Genomic DNA, 25457 nt, shown 5'->3' with positions numbered 1-25457 from the left:
AAAAAATTGTGTATTGCACAATTCAAAGGGGCACTATACTTTGATTTTTATTTTTAAGTTTCAAGAATTGAGCCATGACATCTCTAAGAAGGGCATTGCCCCTCAAAAATGGTCATGTGTCCTAATTCCCAGTATTTAGTGTATCTGTGTATTCAAAAACTGATATGTATGATACTTTGAATCGATATTTTGAACCTTGAATCAATTGAACCCAAGAGTTTGTAGAGCGCTTGAAATGCGGTTAGCACCATAGCCCTCTTCTAAAAATACTATGTTAGGGCTTTCTTGTGGAACCACATCTTCCCGTTTATAACTCTCTTCCTCAATGCGAAGGAGCTTTTCACTTCCATTCTCTACACAACCTCTCAAAATCAAGGTTTTGTGGAGGCCCACAAGCAGATCTTCATAGTCTGTGTCTCCTTTCTCTCCTACAAATACAGCTACTTTGGACATATCAATACCCCACCGAATTGAAAGGTACCTGTAATGCACATCAAGTAGAAGTGATTTTCTATCAGTGAATATAACTGCTTATTATGTGAAATTTAGGGTTGGGCTGGGCTAGGTGTTTATTTTGCATTTTTAGGCCCATATTTCATACTTGGGCCCAAAATTCATATTTATTGAAGTTTTGCAACCTAGCTAGTTGGCTTCTAGGCTGGACATGAAGCTCACTACATTTGAGCTGGGCTCAGTGGCAAGCTCAGGCATTTCAGGAGGGGATCGTTTAACAGGTGAAGTGACTGAATGAATGACTGAGACTTATCACTGTCTTTTGGTGAAAAGCCTACCAAAAGTGCTTTGAGTGTTTGGTAACAGTTGTTTTTAAAAATATTATAATTTAACTTTGTGCTTTTGGGCTTTAAAAGCATAAATCCTGAAGTTTGTTCACACACAAATGTTACATCTAAATGCCATATATCATATTTGATTAATACTTATTTGCATACATGCATTGCACATGCTCTTACACTAGTGCTATTAAAAAGGTTGTGAGCTACTTAATGGGTGAAGCTATTAAAGTTGGGGTAATTACTATATGCTCGGGTATTATATTTTTTAATTATTTTATGCACTATAAGACAAAAAAAAAAAAACATTAAGGGTTCCTTTGTTTCATAGTAGGAATTAGAATCAGAATTGTTTATTCGTTCACCTGTTTGATTCATGACAATCAGAATCAAAATGAAATTGGCTGAAATGGATTCTAATTCCCAAGGGGGAGGAGGGGGTGGGGGGGTTGAGAAGAAATGACAATTCCATCAAATGGAGGAATGCCATTCCATCAGAAACCAAACAAATGAATCAGAATGGACCATTCGATTTCCAATTCCAAACCGTATTTCCACAAAACAAAGGAACCTTAAATCATTTAGTTCATCCACTTCATTCGTTATCAAATGGCCCCTAAAGCCGTATTTGGTTTGATAGAAATTGAGAGAATTTTCATAACAAATTTTGTGAAATTCCTTAACAAAGCCTATGTACGGACTTGGGTCTAGAGTCATGTTAGGCTTAGGCCTCCGTTTTATGTGAATAGACTCAATCTGGGCTTGGACCTTACTTGTTACCAGGTCCATTTGATAGGTTGGACTCGAATGAAGTGAACCCCCTAGAGATTAAGACCCACCATTGGCTGGGTCCAACAAAGATAGAGTTTACACCAAAAACTAGCAGGATTGATGTTGTCAGACCGTCTGATCCAATTAATCTTCAAAGGGGGACGGTTGAACGATGGGCCATGATCATCCTAATCTGGGACAGGTGGCAAAGTTATGGGCCCCAGGAAAAGAAAACAAACCTTAGGGCCTGCGCCCTTGATGCGAACAAAGGAACTACATTTAACTGCGTAGAGGCACGCGTGTATACAAGATTGCATCGGAAGCCTCGCATTCGTAGCTTTTGGCGCAAATCATCGATCCTCCTTGTCTGCCACCCAAACAAAGAGTTCCACAATTTGTCAATTTGGTACCCAAAGTTAGCAAACTGAAACACTATTTGGTACAGAAAATATATGATACCTAATAATTGATGACCAATCAATTGGTATTTCACTCAAATTCTCATTGGATTCTTCTTTGTTAAACTATTTTTAGGTACACGAAAGTTGTCTGGGATCTAATCTCGTTGCCTCTGGGGTTAGGACTCATGCAGATATTTTGGGCCCGGACGTGGTCCATCCCCAAGATTGAAGCCCAAGTTATGTATAGGTTGATGGGCTAGTTCCAATCTAACCCAACCCATCAACCTTCTAAGAATTAAGATGCTAAAGAGATATGATACCAGAAATATATTGGTTATCACATTTATGATGCAAATTGATTGGTTATAAGTTTTTTTGGTATTATATCTTTCTGACATATTCAATACTTACTATAACAAGGTATCAACTGCCAATTAGTCGGTTGATAAAGCCTTGCTGTTGGTTGTAGTGAAGATTTGGAAATGAATTCCGGTTGGGGGTTATGGATTTAGGGGATACGCTCTATATCAGGTATATCATATTGTCTTGGCAAGATTTAAAGTATTGACACAATAGGTATGGTGCTGATGACTTCCTGATATGTCTCTATAGAAGTTGTATCGGGTCAGACCATGGTTCAGAAGGTAGTTGGGGCTTAAATCAATCCCTCTCAACTGGTTTTAAAAAAATAAATAAAATATGAAAAAAAACACCGATATAACCCGACCAACATATCAGCATATATGGATACTTTGAACCTTGTGTCCTGGTAACTCTCCAAAACTTCAACATGAAATAATAAGGGGTGTTTCAGAATTTGGGCACTTTCAGGGGTCAGGTAAGTCTAAAACTGACCCTGTGAGCCAATTTTGAAAAAACAATATATATATATATATATATATATATATATATATATATATATATATATATATATATATATATATATATATATATATATATATATAAACTATGAAACACTCGGTATATAAAAAAGACTTCCAAAAGTAATTCTTACCTTGGCTCCTGGTTTTACCAAATAAGAAAGGCAACGAGAGCTGCACCCCTGGAGAAATTCCGCCACATCATCCTCGGCCCCACCATCCATCCTGGCAAGCCTCCTGACCGTTGCTCGCACATTGTCACTAGGCCACTTGTACTCCACGTGGGCCGCATAGTCCACGTCAGCTCCCAAGTCTCTCCACGGGTAACACATCACACTCCCACTACTGCAAATCAATGCATCGAAATCCCCTGCCTCCAACTGACAACATCTCAACATCTCCAACGTCTCTGCAAGTGTGGAACCAGTCGACAACACAAAACCGGTCCGACCGGGGCCACCTGCTGCTGCCGCCACATTCTTGATGATCACCGGTAAGCAGTTGGCCATACCTCCTCCTCCGTTGACGTCGTAGCAATCTACAGCGATTACATAAAGCCTTTGCCGCCTGCCCGGGCCATGACTGATGCTAACCGCGCCATTGTAAGGGCGACGACGGGTCAAGGCATCGATGAGCTCCTTCTGTCGAGCAGCAGCATCAAGTTCTCCATTCAACTTGAAGTCTGCATCAATGGAGAATTTCAGGGAGAGATCGTCGATGTCCTTGAGTGAGTCGCTCATGGGTTCTTCGGCAACGCTTGGGACAACCTCAAGGTGGTGGGTGGTGGGATGCCGATTCCTACAGTGTTCGACATGGGAGAGGTAGTTACGACAGTGCTCCGGCCACGAGAAGCGATGGATGTTCTTGAGGCCATTTCTGCGACATTCGAGCCAGAGGGCTTTGTCTGAAACGAGCTTGAGTAGGGCATCTGCGATTGCCTTCTGGTCATGTGGGTCTACAAGAAGGCCGTTGCAAAGAGCCTGAATTAAGAAACTCCACCATTAGATTCAATATTTTTGTAGTTTGGCCAATTGCTTTCAAGGTCAAACCCACTTCAATTTGGACCAATTGATGGGGTGTATAGGTTTGTAACTCAAAAGTTGAATTGAAATGATGTGGGTACCTACCATCTAGTGTAACATCAGTTTATCCGATAACAGATATGGCCTAAAAGCTATTGATGGGTCTGGTAATCAGGAGCTGAAGAATGAAATTTGGAATTTTCTTAAATTTTTTACATTTTTGTATGCTTGGACTGATCTGGTCCGGGGTATTTTTGTCATTTTGTCCAGCCCAATGTGGACTTGAGTTATAGCATCTTGTTGGTGTTGGATTTTAATCTCATAAGAGATTAAATTCAATGAATTTGATTGGTCAATTACATGAGAAATTGCACATGTACACTTGTTTAAAAAAATAATAATAATAACAAAATAAGTTTTTCTCTTACAAAAACCCAGTTTTTAACTTGTCCCACATTAGAAAATTATAAGTTTTGTTTTCAATATTTCAATAGGAGTTGATTTACACTCCTTAGAATTAGTAGAGGAGAGTATGGGGATTCGATACCGCACAACGTGCACGCATGCATGTGTGCACGTGTGTGTGGCGCAATGAGGCGCTTTAGAGGCGCACTTTGCTCGTTGATGACCGTTGATCACCATTGATGAGATCAACGGTCACGATTCAGTCAGGTATGATCAAGATGCATAATTCAAAGTTAACAGTCACCAACTGTTAACAACTTTTTAAACAGTCACAATGGTTGAAATTGTGACTATTCAAGGTGCCTTCTCTAAACCAGCACCTACCTTTTCCTCATACCTCTTCACAAGTTATTTAAGGAGCATGAATCAGACTCCGAAAACACAATTTCGAAATTCACTATCTCTCTCTCTCAGTCCGGTCTGCTACAGTCTCACAGAAGGTTTATTTGGAGACTCTTCAACTTTGCTCGTTGCAGATTCTCGCCCAAGGCTCTGTTGTATCCTGTGAACGAATTTGCCTGTAACCTAATAGCAAACTCAGTAAAACTGAATGGGGGCAAATAACGTTCTAAAGACAGTGTCTTCAGACACGCCTCAGAGCTTCTCCTCCTAAGTTACAGTGACCCCATCTTCCCCAACAGTTCCTATAACTTAATATTACTTAATAATGCTTGTATTTCAATTTTTTATTTATTTGCATTAATAGATAGAAAATTATTGTGTTTCTTAATGCACAAGACAAACACTTTTTGTAATTATGGTGAACATGTTCTGGGCCTACAATTCACTCTATAAATAGATGTATTCTCTTCTTTTTTAGGGTAGTAAATGAATGAATGAAGATTTCTTAAAAGCTCCCTTAGTGTATAGAGTGATTCTATGAGCCCTTGGAGTGATTCATTGGGATTTCTCTCTCTTTTCTCATTCTCAATCATTTTTATGACCCCTAGAGTGATTCTAGGGCCCCTAGAGTGTATGTATGAATGCATGTATATAAAACTAAAATTTAAAAACAAAAAATAAAATAAAATAAAACATGTATCAGTTAAAGTAAAATAATTGGGTAGGACCGGTTCATGTTGTTTTCTTGTAATATTGTTATATTTTATGTCTAAAAGGGGGTAAACTTGATAAGCAATTATGCCAGACACAATTATCCGGATTAATAATTTGTTTTGGTTCTAGGTTTGTTTTATAGATTTGGTTTTGGGGCTGACCCACCCTATCCTGAACCAGACTCGATCCATTGACAGCTCTATTTTTTTTTTTTTTTTTTTTGGAGTTCACATTGCAGAGTGGGGCTTTTGAGAAGGTCTTACCTTGTGGATATCCACGGGGCCTCCATTTTTAGTGGCAACAACAGGAAGCCCATAAGCAGTTGCCTGTAAAACAATGACGAACTTGCTTTAGTTACAAACCTAAAGCACATAGAGCATTAGCCAATTCAATTTAAGACATTAAAATCCCCATAATCACATCCTATTTGTAAGGTACCTCAATGAGAGTGAGACCAAAAGGTTCTACTAGGGCCGGATTGATGAAAATACCCTACAACAGATACAGATCAGTGGAAGATGTATTAGTTCTAATTGCTGAACTACCATCAAGCTAAAAGTAAATAAATAAATAAATAAATAAGAAACACGAAGGCCAAAGGGGTATTCACCCATGTGAATGGTTTTGTTTTTTATAGCAAAAATAATTGCCACATCAGCAAAATTGTATTGATTTTGCTGATATAGCAGTTGTTTTTGTTTCCCAAAACATATCATTCACTTTGGTGTAGTACTGCAAGTCGGATTGGCCCGAGATAATAGTTTACACTGTTTCGAGTTGGGTTCATTGAAAATTTGACAAAATCCCAACCCTAACCCACAAAAGTTGCACCCTTACTTTGGTGTAGAGCTGCAAATGGTATCCAATTGTGTGAATTTCATCAGTTTATAATTGGATGAAGCATGGGTCTACTCTATCCAATTCGATAATCAGATTTTAATATATGTGTTCATATATACTTAAAATTTATATAGCATTTATTAATAATTTATATAGCATTTATACAAGTAATTTTAAATTGATTTTGTTCATGAAATATAATATTAAAGTCATTTTTAGTTTATTTTATTAATATTATATAATATTTTAATAAATTTTAATTTAATTTATTTATATTATTTAATATTGCGTACAAATTCAATTCGATATAAATATGATGGATAAGATCCGATTTGATTGGATCCATTTGCAGCACTTCCATTGGTGCTAAGTTTGGTTTCTATTCCAATAGAATGTAGATATAACATTTGGCAGAGAAAGTAAAACTTTTAATTTTGGGGGCCCATTGAGTGCTTGAGGTAGGCCCAAATTCATAAAAAGTTGTTTGATCAATTTGATTTTGATCCTACTCAGAATTCGGTGGGAAAGGGGGTAGTGATCCCCTGTGTACTATGCGTATTGTAAATATAATACCTTGCTCTTGGCAGCCAAACGGTATATTTCTGGGACGTCAGATTGCTTGTGATGCTTGGGGTATGCCACCTGGCCGTACAAGTCATACTTGTCAATGAGCTTGAGAACTGTCGTGAGAACACCTGAGCTGCTGCTAGACATCTCCTCTATGTCATCTCTGTTTCCTAGTACCAGAGTCTACCACAACAATATTAACAATCCTCGAGTTAATAAAGTAACAGAGGCAGAAATAATTCAATTACAGCCCCTTCAGATTGGGTTTTTTATTATTCAATCTACTTCACAAATCTGAAATTACATTTTCTTCCTAGCCTACTAGTTAAACCTGTTCATGGCCAAGCTCGGGCTTGGCTTTTGTCAAAATTCTAATGGGCCTAAAGCCCAGCTCGTGAATAGGTCTATTACTAGTAGACTAGGGGGCTGGGCTGTCCTCAGCCCAGTGCTCAAGTTTTATGGAACTTGGGATAACTTAGGGCCTGTTTGGTTTGTAGGAATAGGAGTCTGAAATTGGAATCATATTAGATCATTCCAATTTCAACTGTTTGATTGGGCAGAATTAGAATCCTATTCCCATTTTTGGTGAAATGACATTCCTCTATTTGAGGGAATGACCTTGGAAGGAAATCCCATTCCAGCTTATTCCAATTATCATTTTGATTCCTGTATGAACCAAATAGACTATGGGATTAGATCATTTTGATTCCGGTTCCAAAGGATTTTGACTCTGATTCTGACTGTGAACCAAATGGACCCTTAGACTTGTTATGTGCCATGGTTTCAACCCACGCCCAATGTGTTTCAGTTTACTCAGCCCCACAGTGGTGTTCTTGAAATTGTGCATTTTGGAATTCACCACATCCTTGGTGATGTCTTGTGCCGTGGAAGTGTGATGGTGTGATGTATTCCAAGATACTGGAATTTGAAATTTAGGATTGTTTGGTTTGTAATCAGAGTCAGGATTGAAATTGGAATCAAAATTCCTTTGAATCAGAACCAAATGATCTATTCCCGTAGTCTATTTGGTTCAGACAGGAATTGGAATTGGAATAAGTTAGAATGGGATTTCATTCCCTGGGGAAGGAGAGGAAATGCCATTCTAGCAGGAATGAGAATGGGATTCCGATTCCGATTCCATCCAACCAAACAATTGGAATCAAAATGACTCATTCCGATTCCAATTCCAGACCCCTATTCCTGTGAACCAAACGTTCCCTTACTGATTTTCAAGTGAAATTAATAAACGAGTGTATTTGAAGGCAATAGGGTGTAGTGTGCTTTGAAACATGAGAATCTTTTTTTTTTTTTAAGTTAAGATATTTTGTCTTCCATAACCATCAATTGCTAATTCTAGATGAATCAAATATAGATAATAAAAATGAGAGAAAATAGACTAAGATTAAAATCACATGTAGAGAAAACTATCTATAACACCATTGTAAAGATGTAACTTATTACAAATTAAAGGAAACGGGTCAGACCAAAAAGAAATGATTTAAGGGCCCATGAGAAAAAGTAGAAACACTTTCTACATCAATAATGCACAAGTAGGGTTGGACTATGATACCACAAAAACTTGTAACTAATCCATCAATATTATAAAAGTGATAACCAATCAGGTGCTATTTATTAAAACTTATGGAATGGTTTTGATTGATCAAAGCTGTTATGAATTATATATGATATCATATCTTTCCAGCAGCATAGATTTTCCGATTAAAGTAATATTATACTTCAGTATGAACTCTAAAAGTAAAAACAAATTGGCTTTAAATCCATTATTTGTAAAGATTGAACAGAAATAGGAATGGTACAGGAACCTGATGGGGTCGGGGATGGGATTGAGGTCTCCACCCCGCCTTGACCCCGAATATATAAAACATATTTAAAACATTATTTATAATTTAAAATCTCTATTTATTTTAAGTAAATTTATTTTTCAAAAAAATCTATTATCTAAAAAAATTTCGGGGATTCGGGTCCAGAGAATATGATCCCACCTCGAACCCACCCCATTGTCATTCCTAAATAGAAAGGAGTACTTAGTGTTATTACCAAATTTGCAAGCTCCCGGAGGGGATGACATTCCCCAAAAGCCTTCAACAAAGTGGTGACATTCTTCTTAGGGTCCGGACGAGACAACGCCAGTATCATAGGCTTGTGAGGATTTGTAAAAAATCGCATTATCTGTAAAACATGATTCATAAAAGTAAAATTAGAATGATCCAGAGCAGAAATTTTCACATACCGATAGGTTAAATAATAAGAGTGACTATTTTAATTCTGTTATTAGAGAATGACCATCATATTAAATACGAGGTTGGTATTCTGATTTGTTTTTATTTATGTATTCTGATAAATTTTGTTTGACACCCATATTTTATACTGTAAATTTAGATTATTATTTTATTTGATATTTTTTGATATATAAATTTGTTATTTTATTTAAATCAAGTTTTATTTCTAAATGATAACCCACTTTATGGATCCCACATTATTTTAAATGAGTCTTTTTTTTTTATTTTTTTCCTTTTCTTTTTAGTGGATATGATTACCACTAACCTTTTGATAGTGAAGGTAACTATCATTTAGTCTAAGAGCTTTCCTTTAATAATATTAGATAATTAAGAGTATCGATACGTTGAACTTGGTAAATAATTAAGCCATATTTCAAGAAATAATACAAAAATACCAAATTAAATAAGGTTGGAAAATGTATACAACCTCGGACAATATAGGAGGCAAGTTTCTTTTGGTCTGGTTCCTGTCTGAGCTGATCAACGATGTGAAATCCCCATCTCCTTCTAATGATTCTTGCATTGTAACATAGCTGAAATCCATTCCTGGTGGTATGACCTAATAACAGAGATAGATTCATTACTACAGACAAAGTTCATATCAAATAGTCATTTCACTAGGCTACTAAGTAAGAACAACCAATGTTGTCAGATTCGAACCGGATACAAAACCGTTTTTTGACACTGGGTCAAAGGTTGATGGTTCAAATCTCCGGTTTGACCTTTCAATTCAATTAAAAATCCAAAAACAAATTAAAAAGCAAATAATTCTAAAGGGTTCAACTATGGTGCCTGAAAGACAAGATATGAAAAAGCTTACAACCAACAAATGGATTTTATCATAAAAGTGATAACCAATCAAATGGATTTTTATCAAAACTCATAGATTTTTCCAGTTCCAAATTATCTTTAAAGCTATTGCTTATAACATTAGCTTGGAACAGTAAATATTACAAGTTGTGGAAGATTTTAATACATGTATTTCACTATGTAGGGTAGATTTGACCAGGTCAACATTTCTAACTATTTGGCAGCATAAAAATTGATTTGACTACCTATCTCAATAGTGGCTAAGTGTTCTCATTTCTAACCTAGTCCACAAACATATGGGCTTGGGCCTAGATTTCGTCTTCAGCCCAACCAACCAAACCTTCATTAGACCAGAAAATTTGGGGGATATACAAATATAGGATTCGACTATGATACTAGAAAAAACATAATGTCAGAAAAAAAAATACTTAAAATTTTTCTGGTAGCATAAATTTTTCCATATAATGTATATAATTTAAAATATCATATACTTTAAATATATTTAAATTTAGCGCCAGAAGCCCAACTTGGTGGTCTGACAATAAGGTCCAGTCCAAAGACTGACAAAATTGAGAGCACCCATCTAGCTAGATCCACAAACAAGGTTTTTCTTTTTTCTGAACCATTGCATGTGGGTTGAAGTGTTGAACTCCATTTTTCTTTGTTGAAGCAAAAAGGTACAAGCTAAGAAGATACTTCACAACCAGTACCAAATTCTCAGACCATGAACACTGGGAACTGGTTATCTTTAGGTCCCAGTTAAATAGAGTTCAAATCAGCCCCCACAACATCCTACAGCATATTCCCGCCATGTATTGGGAACATCTCCCGATAATAATATCAGAAATGATGAAGTCATCATTGGGAGATGTTCCCAATACATGGCAGGAATTTGCTGTGGTACATTATGGGGGGAAATCTTGTGGGGGCTGATTTGATCTCAGTTAAATGATGGTTTGAATGGATTAACTGTCCAGTTAAATGAGAAAATTATGTCCCCATGAGCATTCAAGTTTTTAGTCTGGTCCGTGTCCTAACAACATTAGTTACAAAAGAACATTCCCATATATTTGGGCTGCTTTTAGCCAATCCAGATCTCCTACCCACACCTACTACTCAGCACATTGCAGCTGTATTCTCCTCATGAATAGTAATAGGTAAATATGTGAGATGTTCTTGTGTGGCTATATTGAGGTGTGTATAGGGTCCTTGTGGGTAGGAGATCCGAACACACTTTTGGCAACCCAAAATTTGGAATTTGTATAAATCACATCCTTGATGCCCATGGAATGTGGGAAAGTTGGTTTCTGTCTAAGAAAAAAAAGTTGCAGAGATGGAAGGGAAGAGAGTGTTCATACCACCATACGAGGCATGTAGCGACCAAAACAACTGACTCCCCTTCTCCTTCTCACCCTAAGCTTCCTTTCCAACTTTATATCAAACCCATCATACAGACCCCATTGCTCTTCTATCTCTTGCCTTGTGCTAGTGACCACCATTTCAGCAGCATCTAGTCCCAACTCCTCAGCTTCAATCCTCCTCATTATCTTATATGTTGAATTGATGTCCTCCTTGGACAGCCTGCCTTGTTTCAATAGCTGCTCAAACTTGTTCCGCCCGAGCGAGTGCCCCGTCAGCACCATAGGAACGTTCAAGGCCCCGGCCAAGTGTGCTGCCACCTCTCCGGCGTCGGCATAGTGGCCATGAATCACATAGGGCCACATTGGCTTCCCTCCATCTACTTGTTCCCCTAGGGCTCTTGCCACGTTGGCAATGTGGGCCAGTGCCCCGTCAACAAACTCTGATATGTGAGGCCAGAGTGACTCCTTTGGCATGTACCTGTCACATAGTTTTACATCTATTTGTTTGTACTTATAATTTGCATTTTTATCTGATGCAAAATTTGCATTTATTGACAGTGCAAGTTTTATATCTAAAAAACTGATGCAAAATTTGCACCACCGCGCTCTCTCATATAAAGTGGGAACCACATCATTTTGTTCCATACCTTATTTCTCTCAAATGTAGTTCACACCTTAAACAAACAGTTTGTTTAGACCTTGTCCGGGCTACGCTTGAGTTGAGCTTTTGCTAAAATTTGAATTGGCGGAAGCCCAGCCCATTAACAGATCTATACGGTATGTACTTTCTATGGTAAAAGCCATTTTTATCTTTTGGGTTTAACAGATCATTTAGGGAAACATGGGCCTACATAGCCCACTAATGTTTAACGTGGGCCTAATTAGTGCCCAAAAATAACCCTTAAGAGAGGATGCACATACTTATCACGAGGTCCGCATGGGATTCGAATTATGTAGGCCCCGCAACTATCACCCTCAACCTGATCATCGGCATCAGATGGGCCTGACAACATTTCAATGGGCTCACCATAGCTAGAGTCTACATCTGGAGAGGAGATCTGGCGAGTTAAGAGGTCAACACGATAGATGCCTCTGGTGTTGGCTAGAGCCCTAGCCAGCTCTACCACATACTTCACCTGCTCACCACCAAGAAATTCATATTTGATTAGATGAATATAACGAACATTGAGATCAAGCCCAATGGGCCTTATAGTCTGTCTTTCTATGGTCTGGATTCAGTCCAGCAGGTGGACAACATTCTAAATCTAAAATTGTGCTTAGTCCAAATTTTCCATGTTTTTAACCTGTTAACTTTGGCTGTTGGGACCCAACAGCACAGGCTGTTAAGACAGTTTTTAGTCTACACACGTTGTGGGCAATTCACCTATTCATACTCATGCTTTGGTTTTTAGTCAAAATATATTAAGATGTAATTATTAATTTACCCATTCTCATGATAACGTGGCATTTCAGAAATTCTCTGATTTATCATTAAATTAGTGAGAAAACCTTTAAGGAATATTCTTATGATATATATTAACAAATTCCTATAAACTTTCTCTTTCTTATTTTCTGAAGAACCAAACACAGCCTTGAATTATACAATTAAAATTAAAGAAGAAGAAGGAGGAGGAGAGAAGGAAACAAATAATGAAGTAATGAACTCGTGAATCCTCCAAACAGAAAAAAAAAAAAAAAAAAAAAAAAAAGAGATAGAAGAGAAAAGGTGAAGTGGTGAGAGGGGAATGAATCCGGGAAGAATAGTTACCTGTCCACCAGTGTCTGAATCTCTTCCTAGTTCCATGTTTTCTCCACGCACCAATCCATGTAAGCTAAGATTAACAATATAAAAAAAATTGCTTTAATAATAATAATAATAATTAGGCTTCTTGTAAGTGTTCGAGCATTTTATCTGGATTTCTTTATTTGATTTTAAGAGATTAAGGGGCGTTCTATAACATGAATTGCTTTTTTTGTTGCCCGTTCCAAAAAAAATCAAAACCATTTGGTTTGAAAACAGATTGTTTCTTAAAGCAAAAGCATGAAAAATATGTTTTTGGTTGTGTGTGTGTGTTTTGTTTTCAAAACTGAAACAAAAGCATGTTCTTGAATCTGGTTTTAAAAACATTTTTCTTCTGATTATTTAACACATATTCCATAAATCATATAATTTCTATACTGGAAAATTTGTTTTTATTTTAAAAATCATTATTTTGTTGGTTCCAAAAAGATATATTGTTTTTTGAAACAAAACCAACTTGTTTTTTCCTTAGAAAACAAAAACAGAGTTCAATAACATGTTTTATTATTTTTGCTGATGTGGAGACCAAAAACAAATGAAAACAAAAAATTCATCTTGTCACCCCCTAAGTTAGGTAAGATTTGTAATTAAACAATAGGCTTTATTTAAAGATGGGAAGACAAACTTGTGTAATGTCTTGATATTATCCTTGTTGGGGTTTTATTTGAATTAGGAAACTAAGGGGGCATTTGATTAGTATTGATTTCATTTGTTTTTCAAATTACCATATCAACAAAAAATAAATAAAAACATGTTCTTGACCTTTAATTTTGTTTTCAAAGAAATAAATAAGTTGGTTTTGTTTCAAAAGCAATAAATGTTTTTGGATCCATAAAAAACTGCTTTTTAAAAACAAAAACAAATTTTATAATGTAGAAATTGTATGATTTATGGAACATGATATTAAATAACCAGATACATACATGTTTTTGAAACTAGAAATTCAAGGACATGTTTTTGGTTTCAGTTTTGAAAACAAAAACACATACACAACCAAGAGCATTTCTTTTGTGTTTTTGTTTTGAAAAACAATCTGTTTTCAAATTAAACCAGATGGTTTTTTATTTGTTTTTAAAACTAGCAACAAGAGAAAAAAAAAAAAGAAAAACTATTCACATTGTAGACTGCCTCCTAAATTAGCTGTAATTTGTGATTAAAGGATGTAATAGTAAGAAAGAACTCGATTTTAGAGACAAATTGGGGCCCACACAAATTTAAATATTTTTTATCTAGTTAAAATTTACCTAGCATTTTTGTTAAGTGAAAAGCCTAGCCACATGTTTGAAAAAATCCTCTTATTTTGAGGCTTTGTTTTAAAATATGAAAAAAAAAAACTATGATGTTGGAAGGGCTTTGACCATTCAAATGCCACCATCCCTTGGTGAATTTGATAAATAACCATCTGATTGATTACCACTTTTATGATAGTAGTTGATTTGTTATAAGTTCTTTAGGCTGAGCTTGGAAATGATGCAAATAAGTGTAAACGCAAATATGTGGAGTGTAAAATGGTTCATATAAATTGTAAAGTTGGGTTAGTTTTAAACTGACAAATTTACCTTCTTACCAAACATAACTGTAATGGATACAAACGTGAAATTCAATAAAGCATATGTTTTTTTTTTTTTTTTATCAAAAGTCCACTTGAATGCAAATTTACTTTTTTTTTTATTGATATACTTTTACATCTTATTGTCAATGTAAATATACATTGGTTTGTTATTTGTTAATGCATAAATGTAATGTTGCCAAACACAAGTAAAAATGAACCAGAGTGTAAATTTACGTTGAACAAGGATTTACACTCCATTTGCATCGTTTCCAAAAGCAATTTTAGGTATTTTGTCTTTCTAGTATCATAGTCGAAACCTATATACTAACCATCATGTGACATGTGTCATCATCTAAGAGAAAAAAATACAGCTGAATTTGACTAAAGACTAGAAAATGGGTGAAACCTTTGGCTATCATTAGACAACCTGGGTTGTCAATAGGGTTTTCTGACCTCATGTGAGAGAGCCAGTTGACAGGCTGAACCGAGGCTATTGAATTTTAAACAGCCAATTCTTTTCCCAAAAGTGAAAAGAGATGGGGAACAAAGAAGGGTTAAGATAAAAATGAAAAAGAAAAGTCTGAGACTCCATGGAAGAACATGATTCTTTGTAGTAATAAATATTAGATAGATATAAATTGATTCTGATTCTGATAAAGACAGAACGGGTACGAATACACTGAGAGCACAACAATATAGGAGATGTTAAATTCATGGGAAGATGTTCCCGTAGGGGTGCAGCTTGGATGAGCTCAGGTTGGACTAAATTTAAATAAACCCAGCCCGAAGTAATATAAAATGCTAACTTGGGCCAATCCGAATTGCACCCCTAATTACTGAAGTACGGTTGGATGTTGTGCTCTCGGCACGTTTATATATCTTTCAGCAATTTTATCTTTATTTCATGAATCAAATTCGGATATAAGTGTATCCAATTTGATCCGATCCGGCCCTAATTAGTCATATCTTAAATGGGGTTGGATAACTAAACCATTGAAAAATTATTCATTTAAACACATAAAATCAAGGTTTTTAAAACTAACCCAAAGAATAAATCGGTCAGGGGTCTGGTTTCTGTGTCGAACGGTTTGATCATTCAAACCAAATGGTTGATCTGTTTTTACAAGAAAAAATAAAATTTAAAAAGTTAAAAAAATTAAAAAAAAAATGGTCAAAACCGTTCGAACGATTAACCACCCGGGCCAATGGTTTACTGACCAAAATCAATGATTTTTGATAAAAAAAAAATCAATTTTAGGGAAAAACAGAATCAATCACCTGACCAATTCTCGGTTTTTCTAGTCGAATCGTCCGGTCCGGTCCAATTTTGAAAACCATGCATAAAATAATAACAGAGGTTACCTGATTAAGACAATGTATAGGCGCTTGGACTTGTCGTCATCTGGCCATATCTGCATATCGGAATTGATTCGAGGAATTTTATCACTTACTGACTGGTCATTTTGGTTATTTGCTCCCCCTTTCTCCTTCTCCCCTTCAGAAAGCTCAGACAAGTCCTCTGCAGCATCATTTCGCCCTTGCTCTCTCTCAATGCGCCGCTTTGCAAGCCTCTGTGCATCATCCCATTCAATCTGCAGCCAACACAATTCAAGTCTTTTATAGTTGTTTGCAATTTAAATTTAATAAGATTGATTAAGCCCATTTCGTCATGGTTTTGGTCTTTGGTTAGCACTCTGTCAAAGAGTTCAAATCAACCCCCCAGATTGCCCCCCACAACGTCCCACAGCACATCCTCACCGTGTATTATGAACATTTTCCAATAATGATATCATTTCTGATATCATCATCGAGAGATGTTTCTAATACACAACCGGGATGTGTTGTGGGACGTTGTGGGGGGCAATCTTGTAGGGGGGGCTGATTTGCTCTCCTCTATCAATTGCTCAAATAAAATTGTATCTAAGGTTATTTCTTTATTTTAGAAATGGTAAATATTGGTAAAAAAATCATTTGGATTTGATTATGATTCAGAAATTTAAATTAAGGCAAAATCTATTTGCATTCTATGCAAATTGTTGCAACATAACTCAAATGTGAATGCACGATGAATCAAAACATCACATTTAGATTTTTAATGTTGTTAAAGTCTTTAATGGTAAACATACATTATAAAATATGAATCAATATAAAAATAAATAGATCATGTAATATCTCTAACATGATTTTTGGTCAAAATTTTGATTTAATGCGTAAGAAAAAACTGATTTGATGTGCAACCATCTGTATCTAACAACAATATAGGTTGCTGATGTGTTTTGCTCCTAATTTGGTTTTCTATTGCATTCTAGATGTCTTGTTTGTAGAAGATCTAGAATTACTTTTATTAGCACAACATTTGGATGTCACCACCTTACAGACTAAGGGTGCAGGCCAGGATAGGTTGGGTTTAGGACTTGAGGTCAATTAACCTATAAAACCCCAATCCTAACCCTAATCCAATTTGCCTCACTTCTCTACTTCCTTTATTAAAGTATTTATTTTCTCTTATCTTTTTTTGGATTTTGAGAGGGGGGGGGGAGAAGTTGGTCAATGAGATTATGATTCTCATTGACCAAGAATCTCATGTTCTTCTTTCAAATTAATGTGGGGAATAGGAAAAGTTTATTTTCCCAAGTATCACTTATCCGGATAAGTGATACCTATCTCTTAGATAGATAAATAACTTTTCTACTAGGGGAAGTTTCCAACACTTGAATGGGACAAAAATGCTCATTTTAATAATAAATTTTTTCATGCTAAAATGATCATTCTTTTTTTTAATTGAGAAATAAAAGAATATGAATAATTACATTTACCTAAATAAGTGTTTCCTATCAATTCATATTTTAGCAATTAGCATTATTATATGTAAAAAGTAAATAATAATCATGTCTTTAAAAATTTGTACTTTTAACTTAAAATAATTGATATATTTAAATACAAAAAATGAAGCATGATAGGACTTAACCCTAAACAGACCTAACCCAACATGACTTTTCAGATTCAGTTCGGGCTAATCCAGCCCAAGTTGCAGCCCTACTAAAGACAATAAGGTGGGCCCTGATCCTAATTTAGTTTTATTTATTGTGTGTCTTTTTAAAGGTCACACCACCAAAGCAGGGTTTGATAACTTTTCCTATTTTGACTCCATGTAAACGCCACATTATCAATTTCGCTTTGATAAAACTTTTTCTCCTATTATAAAAGAAAGAGTAAACAAGTCCGTGAAAGATTCATGGTGAACCATAAGGCCACGCTTACAACTTGTTGAAAAGCTTTATACTTTTCAACTTTCAATTACATGTTTGAAATTAAAATAAAATATTCAGTAGTATTTCTTTAGGTGGCGTTTGATAAATCTAAAGAATTAGAGACATTCAATTCTGAAATATGAAAAGAATTAGAAATGATTTTCTACTTTTTAAAGGCTCTCAAAAGATAATATTTGAGTTTGAGCAATTCTCCAACATCTGAAATTATGAGGTTTACTATTTTACCTTTAGAAATAACCAATTTGTTAATTTTATAAATAATAAAAATAAAATTAAAAAGAATATTAAATAAAATAGTATTTTATCAATAAACAAATATTATGATTTTTGAAATAAGTAACGATTTCTTATTTAAATAATAATAAATATTTCAATTATTATTAATAAACATATTATTAAATATTCATATTACTATGTAATTATTAAGACTAAATATTATTATTTATTTAAATTAAAATGATGCCATTTATTATTTAAATAATGATAAATATTGTTATTGTATAATATTTTTATATTATGAAATAATATTTATTATTATTATTATTATTATTATTATTATTATTATTATTATTATTATTATTATTATTATTATTATTATTAAATAGATGATGGTAATGAGGGCATTAGCATCGTTTTATAATGTTTGAAATACATCTGATTTTGATAAGACATGAAACCAGGTCTTACCATTTCGGATTTGAATTTATGTTTCAAATCCTCTAATAATACCTAAACCCAAACACTCATGCAGTCTAAAAAGCAAAATTTTGAAACCAAGGTTCAAAATATTGATACGCCTATATCAGTAGTTTTTTCAAATCTGATTCAGAGGGGGCAGTTAAAGGTCTGTCCTACCCCTGAACCAGTCAAAACCCCGATACACCTTCTGTAGGGGCATATTGGAAAGCTCCTCATACGATACGTATCGATATTTTGAACCATATTTCAAAACTTAGACGTCTGAAAAGTGTTATCAAACACCATGCTCTATTTCCTATGTATTTAAGATTCCATGAAAACGTTGGATGTCTGGAAAAAACAATCAACTTAAGCTATTTGGGACCTTTCTATGCATGTTTTTATTTTATTTTATTTTATTTTTATTTTTACAAACAGTCAACTTGGGTGCCAAACATCTATGAGTGAGTGGGGGTGCAACTTGGTCAGGCCTAACCTGAGCCTCGACTGAACCAACATGCAATTTTACATGAGCTGGGCTTAGATTTTTGGCCCTCAGTCAGGCCCTAAGGCTATAAGTTTGGACCTTTTTCATTTTTTGACCTGGGCTTGGGCCTAACACTTAGGTAGCCTGAACCTAGCCTTACCTTATCTAAGCTTGGTCCAACTATATACATGCATATATAGACACACATTTTGCATGCAAACTTTTTTGGTAAACCATACATATATGGGTACATGCATACATATACATTTATACCAATTTTTAGTGTGGTTTGATTGACTAATCCAAGCCTAGTCCATTCTTGAACCTAACCCAAGTGCATCAAATTTCAATGTGTATTAGGCCTAGATTAGACCGTTCAAGCTTGACCTCATGCTTGGTCTGAGCTTGGGTTTGGGGCCAAATTCCTAGGGTTGGGTCTGGGTTGAGTCCTAGACCCAGCCCAGCCTACCCAACTTGTGAATGAGGTATCAAAATGTCACACACACATATATATATATATAGATAGAGAGAGAGAGAGAGAGAGACCTGTTTCTTTTTACGAACAAGATGCCATATTCTCCAGCACATATTCTCAAGTCTGTTATTGCGTTCACGTGTATTCCTTGTTGCAATTACCTGCAGTTCCAATGTCACGAGATGTATATATGATCAGATATCTTCATTTTTGCTCTATGAACTAACCATAAAGGCTCTAACTTCACGTGAATTTCACCTCCCTTCCCTTTTTCCTTTCCTTCTTTGTAGTTGGATTATGGAATGAACAAAACAACAAGAAATGCAAATAGAATAATTTAGTTAAGCTCATTTTGGAAGGAGTGCAAAGATAAATTTATAAAGTGTAAAACCTTATATTTTGTATTATTTTGCATGTTTTTATACAGTATATATTTATATTTATACTCCTTCTAAACTGAGACTTAATTTCCATGGGCAAGGTTTAAAATTTCGTCAAGTATTAGTCTGTATCGTTGGATATGTATAAGCACGAAATATGAGTGTTTTGGGCTTTTGACTTATTTCAGAGGGTAGATAGGAGGCCTACAATCTACCCCAATAAAAAAAAATATTGAGCATATGGTTCAAAGTATCGATACACCCCTTATATTGGGGTGTATGAACGGACACTTTGAACCTGGCTGTTGGAAACAAATATCGGCAAAAAGGTATTTTGAGTGTTTGGTAAGAGTTGCTTGTAAAAACAAAACAATCCCTTTAGCCAAAACACCCCCAAAGCATAAAACCTAAATTGGGGTTTTGTAATTTTGGGCTTTGAAAAACAAATTCTAAAGTTTTTTTTTTTTTCCAAAAGCAACCTTAATTACAACTCAACACATAAGAAAGCATATGCTAGAGAGAGAGATCTTTACAAACTTGCATTGCTTAAACAAGGAATTCATTCTTTTGCATGAAGATTTATAATATGAGTTCCGAAATTAATTCAATAGAGAATTGTTTGAATTTTCATCCTAGGTTTTCTATATATAAATTACCAACAACTGAAACTTTTTAGAGAAAATATAAGGGTAAATATTACTTAAGTTTGTATTTGGATCCAATAAAACTGTAACTGGTGATGGAATTGAGGGGTGCAAATCAACTAGTCTTAGGGTACAGTTTTTTAGGACCATGCTGCAATGGAGTAAAATTGAACAAAAAATTATTCTTTGGCAATCTAGAAGAAATAGAAATAGCCAGTGTTTTCAATATCGGACTGGGCCAGAAAAACTGGGACCAATCACTTGGCCGGTTCCGTTTCATTCCAAAATCGTTTTTTGATCAAAAACTGTTGATTTGATCAATGAACCACTGACTTGGGCAGTCGAATCATCGATTCAGACAATGATTTTTGACTGTTTTTTGTTTTTTTATTTCTTTATTTTTATTTTTTGTTAGAGTGGATCGTTTGTTTGGTCTGAACGGTTAGACTGCTCGATTTGAGAACTGGACCCAAAATGGTTACTTGTCCGATCCAATTTTAAAAACCTTAGAAAATAGCTATGGAGTAGTAGTCATTTGAAATTTGCAAAATTGATAGGGTGGATCTAGTAAATTCCAAATTCGTTTTTTTTTTCAACAAATTCCAAATTCTATGTTTCATCAAATTAAAAATTTTCAAGGGGCCGAATGGTCATTTGAATTCCCCTAAATTTACCAGTTGAAGAACCGTCAACCCACCAATTTCTGTGAGCAACTGAAGACTTGTCAATCAGATTAGGGACCCTGTGGGCCCTCTAACTAAACCTAGCCAAACCTTAAACCATTTGATTTAAGATACCCTATCAGAGAGGGGGCAATAAGGTTTTTAAATTTTTTTGTCTCTACTTTTATTGGAGGAATAAAGGGTGAGGAGTGGAACATTGTGGAAGGCTTCTTTATCTCCATCCAAAACCTATGTTTCATTCTAGTCCATTCAATTGGTGGGCCACCCTCTTAGATTGTCCATTGGATGGGTGGTTTAGTGCCAACCTAAATGGAATGAGTGGTCCTGATTCCAGCATCTGCCCCATAAAAGGCACACAGCATCAATCAACTAACTCCACAATCTTATTCAACTGAGCAAATGGCCCTAAAAATAAAAAATGAAGGTGCAATGTCTTGCAGTCAATCTGGAATAAACCCAACAACCATACCTCACTTCATCATTCAGAATCTGATGCCAATTTAATTAATAGTCAAAAGCCCCTCTCCTGGAGAGAAGGTAGTGTCAACTCAACTGTCAAGTAGATGGTAATTTGAAGGCATAAAAGTGCTTAATTAACGCTTATTCTTCAATGGTAGTTTTGGGAGTTCTATATTAATTTTATTATTCTTGGGGTTATTATCTAAACCTCTAGAGACGTCCTGTCAGAGATCTATAGTTGGGAGATGAACATTTTTTATTTTTTCATTTATTATATTATCCTTCCATTTAAACATGCTAAAATGAAAATTGTGTGATGATTATCCCTTCATCTGAATCTGAAGATTTTGGAACCTTTAGGTTGGAAGAGAATAAAAGAAGTTTTTTTTTTTCATTTATTTTCGTTTTTTTAACAATTATTTAACCGAGGATTAGATTTAATTTAATTAATAGTTAAAAATAATTATTGTCCTAATTGACCAATAATTACTTTTAACAAAATAGGGTTAAGTACTCTGCAACCCAATGAAGAATTCTGAATTACAGCCTTCTATACTCTACTAGTAGCCCCCTATAAACCGCATCCTCTTCGTGAATTTGGCTTTAATTCACAGTCAGGGTTCATCTCCCTTGTACCGTGGGGCTAAAAAAATTTGACCTGGATTGATCAGTCATTCTCCCAATAAAATATCTTTGAGATACAGGTTAGGGCAAATTTAAGAGAAGGAGATCAGATTCAGTCATTCTCCCAATAAAATATCTCTGTATTTATATGTTTTTATTCATTAGGAGACATTCTCAATACACTTATGCAAGTGGTATGAGGATGGTGTGAGGATGGTTTACTGAAATCCAACTTTTGAAATCACATATAGAGCAGTGTTGCATGGACACATACAAAAATCAGAATCAGATGCTTGTCTCAGACTAATTGGAGCATCCACACTACCATGCATATAGTGAAAAGAGAAAAAGAAAGGAGGACAAACAAACAAATTAAGAAGCAGAAAAGAACAATTCTAAAGAAAAGAAAAGCGGTATATATATAGAGAGAGATTCATGACCATTGGATTGCTGTCATTATGTGAAACATAAGTAGGTTCCAATCCAATGAAAGAAGAGCTGCCCACTTGTCAAAGCAGCAGCATATGTGGGAAACGTAAGGAAATGTTTGTAAAACTTTCCCTTTCTTTCCCTACTTTTTCCCTCAAACCAAACACAATATTAATGAATGAATGGAAGGAATTGAAGTCTTACGGCAATCCAGGTGCGGTGGAGGTCGGACTCATCAAAGCTGTTGACAACCTCTTCTACAAAGTATTTGGTGGTGGGACTGAACAAACTCATATTTGTCTCCTCCACCTTGCTCTCTTTGTCTTCTGATTCCTCTTTTCTATTACTTATTCTTCCCGGCCGGAAGCTTCTGTCATGGCCTCCTCCTCCTCCTCCGTTCTTTCTCGACTTGGTTGCACTGATTCCTGCATCGAGTATGGCCTCCAAGTATCCGTTTATCCACTCATTTCCTGCCATGTTTCCTTCCTCTCTCCCCGTTTAAGAGAAGAAACACACAGAGAAATCAGAATCTGATTATATTGAACCAATTCACTCTTTCTGGGTTCAGGAAAAACAAAGCTGACAGAAAGCAGGGTCCAAAACAAAGTTAGGAGAGAGAGAGAGAGAGATTGGAACTGAGGTGGAGCTAACGAGGGATGCCCATTGATTTAAAGGCAACGGTATGAATTAGTAGAAGAAAAAAAAAAAAAAAAAAAGAAGAAGAAAGAAGCAAAGGATTTGGAGATTCGGATTTTTCTTTCTAAATTACCAGATATTCTTATTCGGAGATGATCAATCCACATGCATGGACTTGTATGGGTGAGAGGAAGTGAATAATGCTGAAGAACATTATTTTGTGAATGGATGAGCTGAAAGAAAAACTGAATAATATGCTGAAGCATGTAAGAAAAAATAATATTAAAAAACATACAAAATTCCAACACAGTATTAATGTGAGTCATGGGGAAAAGTGAATCTATTCTTCCGTTACCCAAAAGCAAGCAATTAATTAAAAAAAAATTAAGGGGGATTGATGTGGGCACTTCTCCAATTAAAAGACAAAAATATCCTTTAATTACACAAAATTTGTAAAACATTTTAACTAATAATAATGGTTTTGAAAATCGGACCGGACCTGACGGTTGGACCGAAAAACCGGAAACTAGTCAGGTGACCGGTTCCGTTTTACCCCATAATCATTATTTCCCCCAAAATCATTGCTTTGGTCAGCAAACCGCTGATCCGGATGGTTGAACCATTCGAAATGTTCAACAGTTTGGCCGTTTTTATCTTTTCTAATTTTATTAATATTTTTATTTTTTTTGTTAGAACATGCCGTCTATTCGGTTCGAACAGTTAGACTGTTCGACATGGGAACCGGACCCCTGACCTGTTCGTTTGCAGATTCAATTTTAAAAACCTTGCTAATAATAAACAAAGATTTGTCCCCTTTATAAAAAAATTAAAAAAAATAGTGCTTTATACCTTTTTCTCTTTTTTCTTTGTTTTCAAAATTCACCCTTTCCAATATATATCTTATTTTATTTTTTGTCTTTGATGATGATGAAGAAGAAGAAAACTCTATTTCTAGTCTCTTCTTTGAAACTTCATTTAGTTTATATCAAAATTTATTAGGTAATATGTTTTTGATAAAAAAAACTTCATATTAAAAAGAAGGTATATATCACCAATATTATAGGTTTTCTGAGCATTACACTCTTAAGAATGAGTCAAAGACCTTTTATAAGAGGTATAAATATAACTAATATGCAATATTTTGAAAAAAAAAATATTACACCAAAGAGAAAAACTTGCCACTAAACAAACATGAGATCATGTTGTACAGCCTACTCAAAAGTAGATTTGAGAGGATACTTTGGATTTAAGGGTATAGATGCAAATAAGGAAAAAGGATATATACTTTAGATTTAAGGGTATAAATGCAAATAAGAAAAAAGGATATATACTTTAGATTTAAGGGTATAGATGCAAATAAGAAAAAAGGATATATACTTTAGATTTAAGGGTATAGATGCAAATCAGGAAACTAGCAAGAGAAAAGCAATTAGATACAAGTAGGGGAATACTTTACAGGAGAGAATGACATTAGCAGAAAACAGAAGTATGTTGATTTAGTTCTCATTGTGTCTTGCACGTGAAGGTTGTTCTTGATTCCCGTCCAAAAAGAATCACATCAACTGGGTAATTGTAGGTTTGTAACCATTCGGCTCAATGACCTTACTTTTGGAACCATTTGTGATTATTTTATTAAATGCTTAGGCTCAGTTTGTAAGGAGTACTAATACAAATATGCAGAGTGTAAGACTTTACATTTTGTATGTATTTGTACACAAGGTTTACGGCGCATTTGCCTATATCGGTGATTTTTTTATGTTTTATTTTTTATTTTTCAAATCAAACGGATTCAGAATGGTCAGTTTAAGTCTCAGTTATTCTTTGAACCATGGTCTGACCCAATACAATTCCTGTAGAGGCATATCAGAAAGCCAGTGGCACAATACGTATCGGCCGATACAGGCCGATACGTGTCAATACTTTGAACCTTGTTTGTACTGTACATATTTGTATTTGTACTCCTTCCAGACTGAGTCTTATTGGATTGGGTTAGTCCACTTCATTTAAAGGAGAAAAAGAGTACCGGGAAAGAGTAACCTCTATCACATTTTACATTAAGGCTGTGTTTGGTT

The 25457-nt window shown here is 35.1% G+C and overlaps 1 protein-coding gene across 5 annotated transcripts; it reads right to left on the bottom strand.

Annotated features, from left to right (window-relative positions):
• ATSPS4F (Sucrose-phosphate synthase family protein) lies at positions 1–23664 on the bottom strand. 5 transcript variants are annotated; one of them, XM_088946634.1, is made up of 15 exons: positions 23519–23664; positions 22954–23231; positions 19602–19691; positions 15981–16210; positions 13034–13097; positions 12187–12401; positions 11263–11743; positions 9522–9653; positions 8853–8984; positions 6801–6977; positions 5826–5879; positions 5651–5713; positions 2979–3824; positions 1802–1929; positions 1–481 (listed from the first exon to the last, which is right to left on the bottom strand). In XM_088946634.1, exons 1-15 carry the CDS (start codon positions 23649–23651, stop codon positions 202–204), a joined length of 3303 nt encoding a protein of 1100 aa, XP_088802760.1. In that variant the 5' UTR covers positions 23652–23664; the 3' UTR covers positions 1–201. The 5 variants fall into 5 exon arrangements, with proteins under 5 accessions (XP_088802760.1, XP_088802762.1, XP_088802761.1 ...); XM_088946636.1 differs by having other exon boundaries at positions 22954–23239; positions 23519–23639; XM_088946635.1 differs by having other exon boundaries at positions 22954–23395; positions 23519–23561.
• Positions 23665–25457: the final 1793 nt, after the last annotated feature.

This window comes from Nelumbo lutea, chromosome 5 (assembly GCF_056320005.1).
Source record: "Nelumbo lutea isolate HS-2025 chromosome 5, American lotus-T2T, whole genome shotgun sequence".
Taxonomy (NCBI): Eukaryota; Viridiplantae; Streptophyta; class Magnoliopsida; order Proteales; family Nelumbonaceae; genus Nelumbo; species Nelumbo lutea.
The sequence above is the reverse complement of the archived record's forward strand: the minus strand, read 5'-3'. Positions and strand labels throughout refer to the sequence as shown.